At 49.5% G+C, this 18,277-nt stretch overlaps 1 protein-coding gene across 5 annotated transcripts in view; it reads left to right on the top strand.

Annotated features, from left to right (window-relative positions):
- Positions 1 to 18,277, top strand: part of LOC140737390 (inositol-tetrakisphosphate 1-kinase-like) — a 92,944-nt gene that overhangs the window by 48,774 nt on the left and 25,893 nt on the right. For 4 of the 5 annotated variants that reach the window (XM_073063867.1, XM_073063869.1, XM_073063870.1 and 1 more), the window contains exons 4-7: positions 3,558 to 3,675; positions 10,351 to 10,449; positions 15,374 to 15,414; positions 17,764 to 17,929. In XM_073063867.1, the coding sequence (XP_072919968.1) occupies positions 3,558 to 3,675; positions 10,351 to 10,449; positions 15,374 to 15,414; positions 17,764 to 17,929 (424 nt within the window). The remainder of the gene's footprint in view (positions 1 to 3,557; positions 3,676 to 10,350; positions 10,450 to 15,373; positions 15,415 to 17,763; positions 17,930 to 18,277) is intronic. The other variant, XM_073063868.1, reaches the window with a different exon arrangement.

The following is an 18,277-nucleotide window of genomic DNA, read 5'->3' as shown; positions in this document are numbered from 1 at the left end:
TTATTACCCCACAACCATCAGGCTCCTGAACCAGTGTGGATAACTTCACTCACCACAATGAGCCTCAGGTCCCACACCACCAGGTTCAGGAACAGTTATTACCCCACAACCATCAGGCTCCTGAACCGGTGTGGATAACTTCACTCACCACAATGAGCCTCAGGACCCACACCACCAGGTTCAGGAACAGTTATTACCCCACAACCATCAGGCTCCTGAACCGGTGTGGATAACTTCACTCACCACAATGAGCCTCAGGTCCCACACCACCAGGCTCAGGAACAGCTATTACCCCTCAGACATCAGGCTCCTGAACCAGTGTGGATAACTTCACTCACCACAATGAGCCTCCGGTCCCACACCACCAGGTTCAGGAACAGTTATTACCCCACAACCATCAGGCTCCTGAACCAGTGTGGATATCTTCACTCACCACAATGAGCCTCAGGTCCCACACCACCAGGTTCAGGAACAGTTATTACCCCACAACCATCAGGCTCCTGAACCAGTGTGGATAACTTCACTCACCACAATGAGCCTCAGGTCCCACACCACCAGGTTCAGGAACAGTTATTACCCCACAACCATCAGGCTCCTGAACCAGTGTGGATAACTTCACTCACCACAATGAGCCTCAGGTCCCACACCACCAGGTTCAGGAACAGTTATTACCCCACAACCATCAGGCTCCTGAACCAGTGTGGATAACTTCACTCACCACAATGAGCCTCAGGTCCCACACCACCAGGTTCAGGAACAGTTATTACCCCACAACCATCAGGCTCCTGAACCAGTGTGGATAACTTCACTCACCACAATGAGCCTCAGGTCCCACACCACCAGGTTCAGGAACAGTTATTACCCCACAACCATCAGGCTCCTGAACCAGTGTGGATAACTTCACTCACCACAATGAGCCTCAGGTCCCACACCACCAGGTTCAGGAACAGTTATTACCCCACAACCATCAGGCTCCTGAACCAGTGTGGATAACTTCACTCACCACAATGAGCCTCAGGTCCCACACCACCAGGTTCAGGAACAGTTATTACCCCTCAACTATCAGGCTCCTGAGCCAGTGTTGATAACAGTGGATTTCAGCTGCTTTGTACCTCCTGCCCAATCGTAGTAGTGAGAAGAGACCATGGTCTGGTTGGTATGGGTCATTGATGATGGATGCTGCTCCTTGTAAATGTCTCAGTGGTGGGAGGGGCTTTTCCAGTGAAGACCTGAGCTGTATCCATGACTTAGTGGCTGAGCCCACTAGGGGATCCACTATTCTGGACTGGGTGTTGAGCGATGAACCAAATTTGATTAGAGAGCCTAAGGTAAAAGAACTCTGGGAGCAATTTGGAAGGTTGAAAGCTCTTGATAGAGTGGATGTGGAGAGGATGTTTCCTGTAGTGGGGGGAGTCTAGGACCAGAGGGCACAGATAGAGTGGATGTGGAGAGGATGTTTCCTATAGTGGGGGGAGTCTAGGACCAGAGGGCACAGATAGAGTGGATGTGGAGAGGACGTTTCCTGTAGTGGGGGAGTCTAGGACCAGAGGACACAGACAGAGTGGATGTGGAGAGGACGTTTCCTATAGTGGGGGAGTCTAGGACCAGAGGGCACAGATACAGTGGATGTGGAGAGGACGTTTCCTATAGTGGGGGAGTCTAGGACCAGAGGACACAGATAGAGTGGATGTGGAGAGGATGTTTCCTATAGTGGGGGAGTCTAGGACCAGAGGACACAGATAGAGTGGATGTGGAGAGGATGTTTCCTATAGTGGGGGAGTCTAGGACCAGAGGGCACAGATAGAGTGGATGTGGAGAGGATGTTTCCTATAGTGAGGGAGTCTAGGACCAGAGGGCACAGATAGAGTGGATGTGGAGAGGATGTTTCCTATAGTGGGGGAGTCTAGGACCAGAGGGCACAGATAGAGTGGATGTGGAGAGGATGTTTCCTATAGTGGGGGAGTCTAGGACCAGAGGGCACAGATAGAGTGGATGTGGAGAGGATGTTTCCTATAGTGGGGGAGTCTAGGACCAGAGGACACAGATAGAGTGGATGTGGAGAGGATGTTTCCTATAGTGGGGGGGTCTAGGACCAGAGGACACAGATAGAGTGGATGTGGAGAGGATGTTTCCTATAGTGGGGGAGTCTAGGACCAGAGGACACAGATAGAGTGGATGTGGAGAGGATGTTTCCTGTGGTTGGAGAGTCTAAGACCAGAGGACACAGCCTCAGAATAGAGGGACGTCCACTTAGAACGGAGATGAGGAGGAATTTCTTTAGCCAGAGGGTGGTGAATCTGTGGAATTTGTTACCACAGGCAGTTGTGGAGGCTGAGTAGCTGGGTAAATTTAAGGCAGAGGTTGATAGAGTCTTGATTAGTCAGGGCATGAAGGGATACAGGGAGAAGGTGGGAGGAGACTGGGGCTGAGAGGGTAAATGGATCAGCCATGATGAAATGGCAGAGCAGACCCAATGGGCCGAATGGCTTAATTCTGCTCCTATATCTTATGGTCTTTTTATAGGCTTTTTTGTTCCCGGGCATTGGTGTTTCCATACCAGGCCGTGATGTAGCGAGTTAGGATATTCTCCACTCTGCATCTGTGGAAATTTGTCAAGGTGGTTTTCTTTTGGTGTCATGTCGAATCTGTGCAAACTTCTGAGAAAGCAGAGGTGCTGTTGTGCCTTCTTTGTGATGGTGTATGTTGTTCCCAGGAGTTCAAGGTAAATTTTCTTGTGGGTATTCACAGTAGAAATAGAGTAGAATCAGTGAAAAGCTACACACAAAGACTGACGAGCAATGAGCAAAACAAGACAAACTGTGAAAATACAAAAGAAACCAACAGTAATAAAAAATAAATAATACAGAGAACATGAAATGTGTAAAACATACACAGTGTCTCTGTACCACGAGGGCTGTCTAGGAGGCATTAGAATTTCAAACCAGATCTCTTTCCAAGTTAGAAACCAATTAGCCATTCCTTGTTTAGTACGTGGTCAATTGGGAAGAGCCATTTCTCGGATGTTAAGGGATCCCATGGATCAGAATTTCAGGGGAGTATGAGCTGTCCCGATTACAGAGAGATTGACGATTAGCTTTATTCATCACCTGGACATCCCAACCTACAGTGAGATGCACCGGTGACGTCAATGACCGCTGGAGCCCGAGGGCTGTGCTCCCAGCAGCCCGTGCACGAGTGTGGCCGTGCTCCCGGCGATGAAGTGCGTTGGCCGCCGCGGTTTGGAAGGTGGGAGGAAACTGGAGCTACCCAACACGACGTGTGTGATGACGGGGAGAAGGTGCAAACTCCTTTCAGATGCTGGCGGGAACTGTATCCCAATCGATGGCGCTAACTGCCTTGCCACCACTCCACCCCAAGTCCCGTGTGTCACGGAGATGCCATGGCCAGTATTTCAGAAGAGTGCGAGTTGACCTTCGTTACCCTAACGAAAACAAATGTTCAATAACGATGACTGCACCAGCTATAAAAGGCTTTGTGACGTCCTGATGTCATGAATGATGTGAAAGCCATATACATTCTTACCCCTCTTGTTCCAGGACTATGTTGACTCCCATCCTCGTACCATCCTTCTGGATCCTTTGCCTGCCATGCAGAGGCTCGCAGACCGTTTCCAGTCCTACAAGCTGATTCAGGAGCTGCAGAGCATGGACCAAGGTAGGTTTCACTGTGGTGAGGTGATCCCTGGGAGTGGTTCTACCTCACTCCCGGCCCCTTGCTCTCCACACACCCCTCTCCCCACCCACAAATCTCTGTCCACACAATTGGTCCTGTCACTCCCGGCCCCTTGTTCCCCACACACCCCTCTCCGTGCACACCCACACCACCCATCCCTCTCCACACACCCACAACTGTCCGTCCATAGAATTGGTCCTGTCTGTCCCAGCCCGTTCCCCACACACTATTCTCTGTGCACGCACACACGCCCGTCTGCGCACACACACGCACACCTCTCTCCATGCACGCCCGCACAACCCCACCCCTCTCCACACACCCACAAATGTCTGTTCGCACAATTGGTCCTGTTACTCTCGGCCCCTTGTTCCACACACACCCCTCTCGGCGCACGCACGCACACACACCCCTCTCGGCGCACGCACGCACACACACACACCCCTCTCGGCGCACGCACGCACACACACACACCCCTCTCGGCGCACGCACGCACACACACCCCTCTCGGCGCACGCACGCACACACACACCCCTCTCGGCGCACGCACGCACACACACACCCCTCTCGGCGCACGCACGCACACACGCCCCTCTCGGCGCACGCACGCACACACGCCCCTCTCGGCGCACGCACGCACACACACCCCTCTCGGCGCACGCACGCACACATGCCCCTCTCCACACACCCACAACTGTCTGTCTATACAATTGGTCCTGTTACTCCCGGCCCCTTGTTCCACACACACCCCTCTCTGCGCACGCACGCACACACACCCCTCTCTGCGCACGCACGCACACACACCCCTCTCTGCGCACACACACACACACCACCCCCCCCCCCCCCCACCCTCTCCACACACCCCTGTCTGTCTGTCCACACAGTTGGTCCTGGGTGAAACAGGAAGTCCAACCATGAAACGGCAGGGTTCCTCATGGGTCCTTCCTCTGACCCATAGGAAGATGTATATTCACTTTATTTGTCACACATACATCAAAACTTACAGTGAAACACGTCATTTTGCATCAATGACCAGCACAGTCTGAGGATGTGCTGGGGCAGCCTGCAAGAGTCGCCCCTCGGGTCCCTCCGACTTTTACACAGAGCTGTGTTTGTCGAAGTGGAGCAGAGAGCAAGTCTGTAAATCTGGTGGGTGCAAAGGATGTTGGAAATGGTGAGGATGGAGGGGCCGAGAAGGAGTGCTGGGGCAAACACACCCAGCCCTGACACACCAGGAAAGGTTTTTGGTTTATTGATCATTACAGAATGTCTCCCTGGTGCTTCCCACACCCTCCCTTCTCCCTTCCCCTTTTCCCAACCATGATTCCCCTCTCCCTGTCCCCTTCCCACTCTCAGTCCACAATAGAGACCCATATCAGAATATATATATATTCTCTCTCTCTGTCTCTCTGTCTCTCTGTCTCTCTGTCTCTCTGTCTCTCTGTCTCTCTGTCTCTCTGTCTCTCTGTCTCTCTGTCTCTCTGTCTCTCTGTCTCTCTGTCTCTCTGTCTCTCTCTCCCTCTCTCCCTCGTAACCTTTGGATGAAGGCCACTCGAACATCATGCCCTTTTATACCTGTGACTCTGGGAGTTGGTTTACTATGGTCGTGTTTGACCTTCAACAGTTTTGGGATAGAGTCCAAGAGCCATGAGGTAACGCTGCAGCTCTGTAAAACTCTGGTTACACCACACGGAGCATTATGTTCGTTTCTAGTCTACTCATTATAGGAAGGATGTGGAGACTTTAGAGGGCTATATTTAAGGCGGAAGTTGATAGGTTCTTGATTATAAAAGATGAGCAGAATGAGGCCACTTGGCCCATTGAGTGTGCTGCACCATTTGATCCTAGTTGACTTATTTTCCACTTAACTCCATTTTCCTCCCATCTCCACATTCTTGTGGTGGTGGCATCCGTTGGTCTCGAGAGACCATAGATCTGTGCCTGGAGTTTCCGGGGCGCAGGCCTGGGCAGGGTTGTATGGGAGACCGGCAGTTGCTCAAGCTGCAGGCCTTCCCCTCTCCACGCCACCGATGTTGTCCAAGGGAAGGGCACTAGGACCCATGCAGCTTGGCACCGGTGACGTCGGCAGAGCAATGTGTTGTTAAGTGCCTTGCTCAAGGACACAAACACACTGCCTCAGCTGAGGCTCGAACCAGTGACCTGGGTGTGAAGGGTTACAGGGAGAAGGGGCTGATAATTCTGTATACCTCTGTCAGGGGAAGTTTGAGAGATCCCAGTCACCAGAGATGGGAAGAAACACGTGCTGCTTCTGTGGACCGGGTAAATATCTGGAGCAGAGGAGACGCTACTGGCTGGGTGTGCTGGAAGCTGGAGATGAACTTTTGCAGAAAGAGTCAAATCCAGAAACCCCAACACTGTTCGGACTGTTTCCTCTGGTGAGGGAGACTAGGACCTGGGAGAACATCCATTTAGAACAGAGATGAGGACAAATTTCTTTAGCTAGAGAGTGGTGAATCTGTAAAATTCAGTTCCACAGGTTGCCGTGGAAGCCAGCTCACTGGGTTTATTTAAGGCAGAGGTTGAGAGATTCTTGATTAGCCAGGGCATGAAGGCAGGAGACTGGGACTGAGAGGGAAATGGATCAGCCATAATGCAATGGGGAAGCAGATGCGATGGGCCAAATGGCCTAATTCTGCCCTATATCTCACGGTCTTACAGTGCAGAGGAGATTGACCAGGATGCTGCCTGGATTAGAGAGGGTGCAGAGGAGATTGACCAGGATGCTGTCTGGATTAGAGAGGGTGCAGAGGAGATTTACCAGGATTTGCCTGGATTAGAGAGGGTACAGAGGAGATTCACCAGGATGCTGCCTGGATTAGAGAGGGTGCAGAGGAGATTCACCAGGATGCTGCCTGGATTAGAGAGGGTGCAGAGGAGATTTACCAGGATGCTGCCTGGATTAGAGAGGGTGCAGAGGAGATTTACCAGGATGCTGTCTGGATTAGAGAGGGTGCAGAGGAGATTCACCAGGATGCTGTCTGGATTAGAGAGGGTGCAGAGGAGATTTACCAGGATGCTGCCTGGATTAGAGAGGGTGCAGAGGAGATTGACCAGGATGCTGTCTGGATTAGAGAGGGTGCAGAGGAGATTTACCAGGATTTGCCTGGATTAGAGAGGGTACAGAGGAGATTCACCAGGATGCTGCCTGGATTAGAGAGGGTGCAGAGGAGATTCACCAGGATGCTGCCTGGATTAGAGAGGGTGCAGAGGAGATTTACCAGGATGCTGCCTGGATTAGAGAGGGTGCGGAGGAGATTTACCAGGATGCTGCCTGGATTAGAGAGGGTGCAGAGGAGATTTACCAGGATGCTGCCTGGATTAGAGAGGGTGCAGAGGAGATTTACCAGGATGCTGCCTGGATTAGAGAGGGTGCAGAGGAGATTTACCAGGATGCTGCCTGGATTAGAGAGGGTGCAGAGGAGATTTACCAGGATGCTGCCTGGATTAGAGAGGGTGCGGAGGAGATTCACCAGGATGCTGTCTGGATTAGAGAGGGTGCAGAGGAGATTCACCAGGATGCTGTCTGGATTAGAGAGGGTGCGGAGGAGATTCACCAGGATGCTGTCTGGATTAGAGAGGGTGCAGAGGAGATTCACCAGGATGCTGTCTGGATTAGAGAGGGTGCAGAGGAGATTGACCAGGATGCTGTCTGGATTAGAGAGGGTGCAGATGAGATTTACCAGGATGCTGCCTGGATTAGAGAGGGTGCAGAGGAGATTTACCAGGATGCTGTCTGGATTAGAGAGGGTGCAGAGGAGATTTACCAGGATGCTGCCTGGATTAGAGAGGGTGCAGAGGAGATTCACCAGGATGCTGTCTGGATTAGAGAGGGTGCAGAGGAGATTGACCAGGATGCTGTCTGGATTAGAGAGGGTGCAGAGGAGATTCACCAGGATGCTGCCTGGATTAGAGAGGGTGCAGAGGAGATTGACTAGGACGCTGTCTGGATTAGAGAGGGTGCAGAGGAGATTGACCAGGATGCTGCCTGGATTAGAGAGGGTGCAGAGGAGATTGACCAGGATGCTGTCTGGATTAGAGAGGGTGCAGAGGAGATTTGCCAGGATGCTGTCTGGATTAGAGAGGGTGCAGAGGAGATTGACCAGGATGCTGCCTGGATTAGAGAGGGTGCAGAGGAGATTTGCCAGGATGCTGTCTGGATTAGAGAGGGTGCAGAGGAGATTTACCAGGATGCTGTCTGGATTAGAGAGGGTGCAGAGGAGATTTGCCAGGATGCTGTCTGGATTAGAGAGGGTGCAGAGGAGATTGACCAGGATGCTGCCTGGATTAGAGAGGGTGCAGAGGAGATTTGCCAGGATGCTGTCTGGATTAGAGAGGGTGCAGAGGAGATTTACCAGGATGCTGCCTGGATTAGAGAGGGTGCAGAGGAGATTTGCCAGGATGCTGTCTGGATTAGAGAGGGTGCAGAGGAGATTTACCAGGATGCTGCCTGGATTAGAGAGGGTGCAGAGGAGATTGACCAGGATGCTGCCTGGATTAGAGAGGGTGCGGAGGAGATTTACCAGGATGCTGCCTGGATTAGAGAGGGTGCAGAGGAGATTTACCAGGATGCTGCCTGGATTAGAGAGGGTGCAGAGGAGATTTACCAGGATGCTGCCTGGATTAGAGAGGGTGCAGAGGAGATTTACCAGGATGCTGCCTGGATTAGAGAGGGTGCAGAGGAGATTTACCAGGATGCTGCCTGGATTAGAGAGGGTGCGGAGGAGATTCACCAGGATGCTGTCTGGATTAGAGAGGGTGCAGAGGAGATTCACCAGGATGCTGTCTGGATTAGAGAGGGTGCGGAGGAGATTCACCAGGATGCTGTCTGGATTAGAGAGGGTGCAGAGGAGATTCACCAGGATGCTGTCTGGATTAGAGAGGGTGCAGAGGAGATTGACCAGGATGCTGTCTGGATTAGAGAGGGTGCAGATGAGATTTACCAGGATGCTGCCTGGATTAGAGAGGGTGCAGAGGAGATTTACCAGGATGCTGTCTGGATTAGAGAGGGTGCAGAGGAGATTTACCAGGATGCTGCCTGGATTAGAGAGGGTGCAGAGGAGATTCACCAGGATGCTGTCTGGATTAGAGAGGGTGCAGAGGAGATTGACCAGGATGCTGTCTGGATTAGAGAGGGTGCAGAGGAGATTCACCAGGATGCTGCCTGGATTAGAGAGGGTGCAGAGGAGATTGACTAGGACGCTGTCTGGATTAGAGAGGGTGCAGAGGAGATTGACCAGGATGCTGCCTGGATTAGAGAGGGTGCAGAGGAGATTGACCAGGATGCTGTCTGGATTAGAGAGGGTGCAGAGGAGATTTGCCAGGATGCTGTCTGGATTAGAGAGGGTGCAGAGGAGATTGACCAGGATGCTGCCTGGATTAGAGAGGGTGCAGAGGAGATTTGCCAGGATGCTGTCTGGATTAGAGAGGGTGCAGAGGAGATTTACCAGGATGCTGTCTGGATTAGAGAGGGTGCAGAGGAGATTTGCCAGGATGCTGTCTGGATTAGAGAGGGTGCAGAGGAGATTGACCAGGATGCTGCCTGGATTAGAGAGGGTGCAGAGGAGATTTGCCAGGATGCTGTCTGGATTAGAGAGGGTGCAGAGGAGATTTACCAGGATGCTGCCTGGATTAGAGAGGGTGCAGAGGAGATTTGCCAGGATGCTGTCTGGATTAGAGAGGGTGCAGAGGAGATTGACCAGGATGCTGCCTGGATTAGAGAGGGTGCAGAGGAGATTTGCCAGGATGCTGTCTGGATTAGAGAGGGTGCAGAGGAGATTTACCAGGATGCTGCCTGGATTAGAGAGGGTGCAGAGGAGATTTGCCAGGATGCTGTCTGGATTAGAGAGGGTGCAGAGGAGATTCACCAGGATGCTGCCTGGATTAGAGAGGGTGCAGAGGAGATTTACCAGGATGCTGCCTGGATTAGAAAGGGTGCAGAGGAGATTCACCAGGATGCTGCCTGGATTAGAGAGGGTGCTGAGGAGATTTACCAGGGTGCTGCCTGGATTAGAGAGGGTGCAGAGCAGATTTACCAGGGTGCTGTCTGGATTAGAGAGGGTGCAGAGGAGATTTACCAGGGTGCTGTCTGGATTAGAGAGGGTGCAGAGGAGATTTACCAGGATGCTGCCTGGATTAGAGAGGGTGCAGAGGAGATTCACCAGGATGCTGCCTGGATTAGAGAGGGTGCAGAGGAGATTCACCAGGATGCTGCCTGGATTAGAGAGCATGTCTTGTGAGGATAGGTTGAGTGAGCTGGGGAATTTCTCTTTGTGAGTGAAAGAGGAGGAGAATTGACTTGATACGAGCCATGGCCAGAGACATTTTCCCAGGGTAGCAATGGTCAATACAAAAGGACATAATTGCATGGTGACTGGAGGAGAGTATAGGGGGGGATGTCAGAGGAAGGTTTTTTACACACTGGTAAGTGTGTGGAACGTCCTGCCAAGGGTAGATCTATGGGGAACATTTAAGAGACACTTGGATCAGCACACGAATGATGGAAAAATAGAGGATTAAGCAGGAGGGAAGGGCTAGATTAATTTTGGAGTAGGTTATAAGGTCGGCAACATCGAGGCTGAAGGCTCTGCACAGTTCTGTAAAACTTGGGTAACGCTGTCTGCTTTTTGTCTGCTCCCACAGGTAACCACTTCTGTAATCCTCCTTATCTGGAGCTGGAAACAGAAAACCAGAGTGAGATCCTGCGACGGATTAAAGAACAGAATTTGTCTTTTCCATTCAGTGAGTGCATCTCTCCTCCTGTACGTGCCTTTCCTCCTGTACGTGCCTTTCCTCCTGTACGTGCCTTTCCTCCTGTACGTGCCTTTCCTCCTGTACGTGCCTTTCCTCCTGTACGTGCCTTTCCTCCTGCCTTGTCACCCACACAAGGTGCAATGTTGCAGCAAAAGCACCTGTACAACGTTCAAAGTAAATGTATTGTTTCGAGTGCATATGTGTTCAGTAATTCAGTTTAATATCAGAGAATGTATACGGCCTGAAATTCTAACTCCTCACGGACGTCCACAAAGCAGAAAAGCCCAGAATGAACGACAGAAACATAAGAACCCCAGAGCCCTCCATTTCCCCCTCCCCCTCCCACGCACAAGCAGTAGCAGATGCATTAACCCCCCCTCGCCCCTCTTGCTCCAGCCAAAGCTTCACCGCCACCCCCCCAGCACCCACAACGCAAGCAATAGCAAAGCCCCCCCCCCCCGAGACCATGATCTCGTCAAAAACTACTGTCCATCCCAACACTTCGGCATCACAGTCTCTCCCTCTCCCCCACCCCCTCTCCCCCACCCCCTCTCCCCCACCCCCTCTCCCCCACCCCCTCTCCCCCACCCCCTCTCCCCCACCCTCCCTCTCTGGAACAAGAGAGATCGCTCCTGCAGCAGCGAGCGGGGAGACCAACAGCTCACTGTTTTGATGTTACAGTCTGCCGTGTCGTTTCTCCGAGTCCCCTGACGAGACTCTCACTCACCATCAGGAGGGAGAGGTCACTCGAGTGCAGGGCCTTCCTCTGATAGCAGTGTACACCACCTGCTTCAGTCGGCAGGGAACTGGGTCATCCACCAGGCCGCACCCTGAAGGCTGCGTTTGGGGATATTGAGATGCCAGGCTGCTCAGTGAGAACCCATCACCCGTGAAGAACCGCAGTTAAAGCTGCCGCTATACCTCCCACCTCAGCCAACTTGAAAAGAAAAGAGAGAAGAGAAAAGAAGTGTTTCTCAGACTAACTGGAAGAAGGTGTCTGGGTCTGTAGATACCTCTGGCACCATCTTATACAACCCCAAGGTTCATTTCCTCTTGGGCATACTCACTACATCTGTAGAATAATAACCATAACAGGATCAATGAAAGACTGCCCAACAGAGTGTTCAATCAGAGTGCAGAAGACAACAACCTGTGTAAATAGAAAAAGAAAGAAATAATAATGATAAATAAATATCGAGAACATGAGATGGAGTTCTTGAGAGCGAGTCCATTAGTGGTGGGAACACTTCAATAGTGGGACAAGTGAAGTTATCCCCTCGGTTCAAGAGCCTGATGTTTGAGGAGTAATAACAGTTCCTGAACTCGGTGGAGTGAGCCCTGAGGCTCCTGTACCTTCGCATGAAAAAAACATAAATGATATTAAAATGAACACAATTAGGACAGAAAAAGGGCCGTTACAGTGCCATGTGGCCGTAGTTTTGCTAAACGGAGGAGGTGGTTGGGGTTCTGCAGTTTGGTTCAAGAGCCAGCTGGTTGAAGGGAAGGAGCTATTCTTGAACCTAGTGGTGTAGGACTGTAAGGAAAGAGTTAAATTTGATTTTTCCTTGGTGTATGCTGACATATGTAACACAAAATGGAAGTTTGTAAGACAAAATAGTCTGGGATGTAGGAATATTTTGAGAAAGTACAAGGGAACCAGTCAACAGCAATGTTTTGAGAACTGAATGTGAGTGCCAGTCTACAGCCTTGAGAGTAGATAATAACAAACCATTATCTGGAAAAGTACTGGAGTAAATACGAGGGGTGATTGATAATTTCGTGGCCTAAGGTAGAAGGAGGTGAGTTATACAGCTCTTGTTACATGCACGTGCAGTTCAACTCTTTGAGTGATTATGCAGAAAGTTTGAAGTTAATAATTCATTGGGGTGATGGATAAGTTCGTGGCCTAAGGTAGAAGGAGATGAGTTATTAACTTCAAACTTTCTGCATAATCACTCAGAGTTGACCTACATGTGCATGTAACGAGAGCTGTACAACTCACCTCCTTCTACCTGAGGCCACAAACTTATCCGTCACCCCTCGTATTGTTAGATTTTTGAAGAGATCTTGAAGGGTATAAAAAGAGGCAATTTCTTTGTGCAAGGTGGAATCTTCCTTAGGCTGGATCATGACCATAAGACGTGAACAGAATTAGGCTATTTGGCCCATTGAGTCTGCCCCGCTGATTTATTACTATCCCTCTCAACCCCATTCTCCTGCCTTCACCTCACAATCTTTGACACCCTGACTAACCAAGAATCTATCAAACTTTGCTTTAAATTTGAATGCATTCAAGTCCTTGGCCTCCACAGATTCGCCACCCTGGCTAAAGGAATTCCTCCTCGTCTCCATTCTAAATGGATGTCCCTCTGTTCTGAGACTGAGCTGTCTGGTCATAGACTGCCCCACACTAATCTACGTTTCACTCTGTCTAGGCCTTTCAATATTCAATAGGTTTCAATGCGACCCCCCCCCCGCCCCCATTCTTCTAAACTCCAATGAGTACAGGCCCAGACCCATCAAATGCTCCACATACATGAATCCCTTCATTTCTGTAATAATTCTCATGAACCTGTACTGAACCCTCCAATGTCAGTACATCTCTTGGAAAAGTGGCCTAGAACTGTTCACAGTACTGCCCAATGTCTTATAAAGCTGCAAGATTACACCTTTGCTTTTATATTCTAGTCCACTTGAAATGCATGCTAATATTGCAGTTACCCTCCCCACCACTGACTCAACCTGCAAGTTAACCTTTAGGGAATCCTGCACAAGGACTCCCAAGCTCCTTTACGCCTCTGACATTTGAGTGTTCTCCCCATTTAGAAAATTGTCTACTCCTTTATTCCTTCTAGTAAATTGTATGACCATACACTTCCTACACTGTATTCTCTCCCAATCTGCCCAGGTCCTTCTGCAGACTCTCTGCTTCCTTAACACTGCCTGCCCCTTCACCTATCTTCGTATCATCTACAAACTTGGCCACAAAGTCATCAATTCCTTCATTTAACTCATTGACCTATAACATAAAGAGAAGTGGTCCCAACATTGAACATTGCAGAATGCCACTAGTCAGGGGCAGCCAACTGGAAAAGGCCCCTTCATTCCCACTCTTAGCCTCCTGCTAATCAGCTATTCATTTTAGTATATTTCCTGTAATACCATTGGGCTCTTAACTTGTTAAGAGGCCTCATGTGCAGCATTTTGTCAAATGCCTTCTGAAAGCCCAAGTAAGCTACACACTGACTCTCCTTTGTCTATCCTGCCTGTTACTCCCTCAAATAATCCAACAGATTTGTCAGGCAAGATTTCCCCTGAAGGAAACCATGCTGACCACGGGCTACTTTATCATGTATCTCCAAGTACCTGGAAACCTCAGCCTTGATTGCCTTATCCTGCCTTTAGAATACTTACTCATCTTTGGGATATTTCTATCCTACGCCTTCCAAGTTGCCCCCAGAAGCTCCAGCCATTGCTTTTCTACCGTCATCTCTGCTAGTGTCCACTTTCAGTCAATTTCGGCCAGCTCCTCTCTCATTCTGTAATTGCTTTTACCCTACTGATAATCTGATTTTAGCTTCTCCTCAAATTGCAGTTGAACTCTGTCATATTATGATCACTGCCTCCTAATGGTTCCTTGCAGTTTCTTTACTCTAATCAGAAGAATTCTACATCTTTCAATCCTACATCTTTCAAAGTGGTCAAGCCCACTCAGGGAAAGCATTTCTACATTTCCTCCAGCATTTGTGTTCAGGATATCCTGACAGTTGTAAAGATGAATTTAGTCTGGAAGTTTAGTATTTGGTAATAAGGAGCTGAAAGACAGACAGACTTTATTGATCCCGAGGGAAATTGGGTTTTGTTACAGTCGCACCAACCAAGAATAGTGAAGAAATATAGCAATATAAAACCATAAATAATTAAATGATAATAAGTTAATCATGCCAAGTGGAAATAAGTCCAGGACCAGCCTATTGGCTCAGAGTGTCTGACACTCCGAGGGAGGAGTTGTAAAGTTTGATGGCCACAGGCAGGAATGACTTCCTATGACGCTCAGTGTTGCATCTCAGTGGAATGAGTCTCTGGCTGAACGTACTCCTGTACCTAACCAGTACATTATGGAGTGGATGGGAGACATTGTCCAAGATGGCATGCAACTTGGAAAGCATCCTCTTTTCAGACACCACCGTTAAGGGTTAACATATGAAGAGTGTTTGATGGATGGCTCTCTGGTCTACTCACTGTTTTAGAAGAATGTGGGGGGGCTCATTGAGCCCTATCGAATGCTGAAAGGCCTCGATAGAGTGGATGTGGAGAGGATGTTTCCTATAGTGGGGGAGTCTAGGACCAGAGGACACAGATAGAGTGGATGTGGAGAGGGTGTTTCCTATAGTGGGGGAGTCTAGCACCAGAGGACACAGATAGAGTGGATGTGGAGAGGGTGTTTCCTATAGTGGGGGAGTCTAGGACCAGAGGACACAGATAGAGTGGATGTGGAGAGGATGTTTCCTATAGTGGGGGAGTCTAGGACCAGAGGACACAGCCTTGGAATAGAGAGACTTCAATTCAGAACAGGAATTTCTTTAGCCTGAGAGGAGTTAATCTGTGGAATTCATTGCTACAGACAGCTGCAGTCACCAAGTCATTGGATATATTTGAAGCAGAGGCTGTTATGTTCTTGGTGAGTCAGAATGTCAGGAGGCAGGGGAACGGAGTTGAGCAGGAACATCAATCAGCCATGATGGAATGGTGAATTAGAGTTGATGATCCCAATGGCCTAATTCTGCTCCCATATCTTATGGTCTAAGTGTAATTGACTTGTGTTTGAACATTCTTGCCAGTGTTCACTGCGTTGGTAATGAGGAAGGGGGCTTGTTCTCTTAAGTCTAACTTCTGCTTTGTTCCCTTGCAGTTTGCAAGACCAGGGTTGCACAGGGATCGAGTTCCCACAATGTGAGTAGTGGAGCAAAGCTGTGAACTCTGAATGCCTCAGGAAACCTTTCCCTCAGCCAAGTGCCCTCACCCGACTTTAAGCCTTAAAACTCCCACACAAAGAATTTCAAGATGGTGTCACAGACCATTCACTGGATCTTAGGTCCTCTTGACAGCTCCTATATCTGACTTGCTGCTCTCACCGACCCTTCAAGCAATGTGTTCCAAATAGCAACCTTTCCCTCTTTCACCTGTCACCTCCTAGCTTTATTCCACCCCCCCCCCCCGTCCCCCCTCCACTCACCTGGTCTCACCCATCACCTGCCAGCCCGTACTCCCCCTCCCCCCACATTCTGGCTTCGTCCCCCTTCATTTCCAGCTCATTGAATGGTTTCAGCCTGAAACACTGACTGTTTATTCCCTCCTCCAGTACTTTGTGTGTGTTGCTCTGGTAACCTATGTGTGTTTTTTTCGTTTGAAAAATTCCTTTCTCTTCAGCCTTGTCACAAGGAAGAGTTTATTTAAAAGTCAATCAAGGTCCCTTGAGCTGATTATTGATTTTCTTTATTAATTTCCTTCTTTATTTAATCGATCCTCTCCTTGACTTTCTAAGCCTGCAGGGCCACCTGACACGATAAGTGCTGAAACCCAGAGCAGTGTACACAGCATCCAGCAGGGTTACACCCAAGTGACCAATTAGCCTATTGAGCGGGCAGATCCCAATGGCTCAGCACTTCACTGGGTCTCAACCACCCGACCTACAACCCTCATTGCTCATCACATCATCAAAGACCCATCCCATCCCGGACACTGTTCGTTCAATCTCCTGACATGTGGTAGGGGACATAAGAACGTTTTGGCCAAGACCGGAAGACTGAAAACCAGCTTCTTCCGAAGAGCTGTTGTGTGTTGAATAATGCTACCCCCCCGGCTTGCCAATCGCCTTTGAGTGACTATCAAAGTCACTTGTTGCATGTAGATATGGAAATTTTTAAAACATTAAACCATGCCGCATGCATTGTAAATATCTGTTTTGCACGGACTGGAGTAGTACCACAATCTTGTTGTCTTGAGCAACGACAATAAAGTTCCATTCTATTCTATCCGGTACCTCTTTGGACTGTGGGAGGAAACTGAAACACTTGGAGGAAACCCACACGGGGAAACACACAAGCTCTGTACAGACAGCAACAGGATTTGAACCAGGTTCACTGGCACTGCAGTGGTGTTACGCTAACGGCTACATTGCCATGCTGCTCCAAAACCATCTCCCCAATGGGGAATTGAACCCCAGACTCCCTCGTGACAGGCAGCGATACTGACTGCTGCGTCAATGAGGAAGCGATTCATGAAGTGTGATCATGTGTTAAGAACATGGAAGAGTACAGCACAGGAACAGGCCCTTCGGCCCACAACACAGTGCCAAGGCAGCTAGAAAGCAGATCGAAAAGCCCCCAAACACTAATCCCTCCTACTTACACCATGTCCACATCCCTCCATCTTCCTCACATCCATGTGCCTATCCAAACATCTCTTAAAAGCCTCTATTTGCCTCTACCACCGTACCAGGCCGCACATTCCAGGCATCAACCACTCTCTGAGTAAAAAACTTACCCCTCACATCCCCTTTGAACCTACCCCCCTCACCCTCTGGTATACCAGAGGACGTATACCCTCAATGCACGCCCTCTGGTATTAGACATTCCTACCCTGGGAAACAGATACTCCCTGTCCACTCGATCTATGCCTCTCATAATCTCCCCTCAGCCTCCGTCGTTCCAGAGAAAACAACCCAGGTTTGTTCAGCCCCTCATGACAGCACATGCCCTCTGAACCAGGCAACATGCTGGTAAACCTCTTCTGTAACCTCTCCAAAGCCTCAACATCCTCCCTTATAGTGGGTGATCAAAACTCTACACAATACTCCAGATGTGGCCTAACCAGAGTTTTATAAAGTTGCACCATAACCTCCCGACCTTTGAACTCAGTGCTTATAGACTACAGCTTTTAAAGTTCTCATTTCCTGGGAAAATGACTCCATTCACCCTTTCTGTAACCCTTTCATTCAATGCAAGCCCTCTGGGGTCAGTACCCTAGGTTGAAAGAGTTAGCCTGTAGAAGTGAGAGGGAGACACAAGGTCCTGGAAGAGCTCAGGAAACCAGGGGTGGAAATGGGCAGTTGACATTTTGGGTTGAATGTGAAAGGGGGTAGAACAAGAGGTGGAAGACAGAAGACCTGAAAAACTGGCTGTCCATTTCCCTCCATAGATGCTGCCTGGCCTGCTGATTTCCTCCAGCATCTCGTGTGTTGCTCTGGATTACAGCACCTTGTGTGTCCATTATAGAAACAAGAGTTCCTTTTCTTTGCAGATGGCTCTTATCTTCAGTGAAGATGGTCTACAGGACATCAGACTGCCCTGCGTGCTACAGAGTTTCATCAATCACAATGCAGTCCTCTATAAAATCTTTGTGGTTGGTCAGTCCCATTTTGTTGTGAAAAGACCGTCTCTGAAGAATTTTGCCCTTGGTAAATCAGGTTAGTTTAATCAATAGGTGGGCCAAATCTGAATCAGATTTATTATCCCTAATCTACAGTACTGTGTGTGTGTGTGTGTATATCTGTCTATCTATCAACATTTTTGCGCAGTACTGTATTTGCCGAAGTGGAGCAGAGAGTGAGTTTGTAAATCTGGCGGGGGCAAAGGATGTTGGGAATGGCGAGCACTGTGGGACAGGTGGCAGAGAAAGACTGACCGGGTGAAGGTGGCGGGGAGTGGCGCTGGTGCAGACACACCCAGCCCTGAGACACCAGGCAAGGTCATTTGATTCCAAACAAGTGGTTTATTGATCATTACAGAATGTCTCTCTGGTGCTTCCCCTCTCC

This window comes from Hemitrygon akajei, chromosome 12, assembly GCF_048418815.1.
Source record: "Hemitrygon akajei chromosome 12, sHemAka1.3, whole genome shotgun sequence".
Classification (NCBI taxonomy): Eukaryota; Metazoa; Chordata; class Chondrichthyes; order Myliobatiformes; family Dasyatidae; genus Hemitrygon; species Hemitrygon akajei.
Note: the sequence above shows the minus strand (reverse complement) of the source record. Positions and strands in the feature narration are given on the sequence as shown.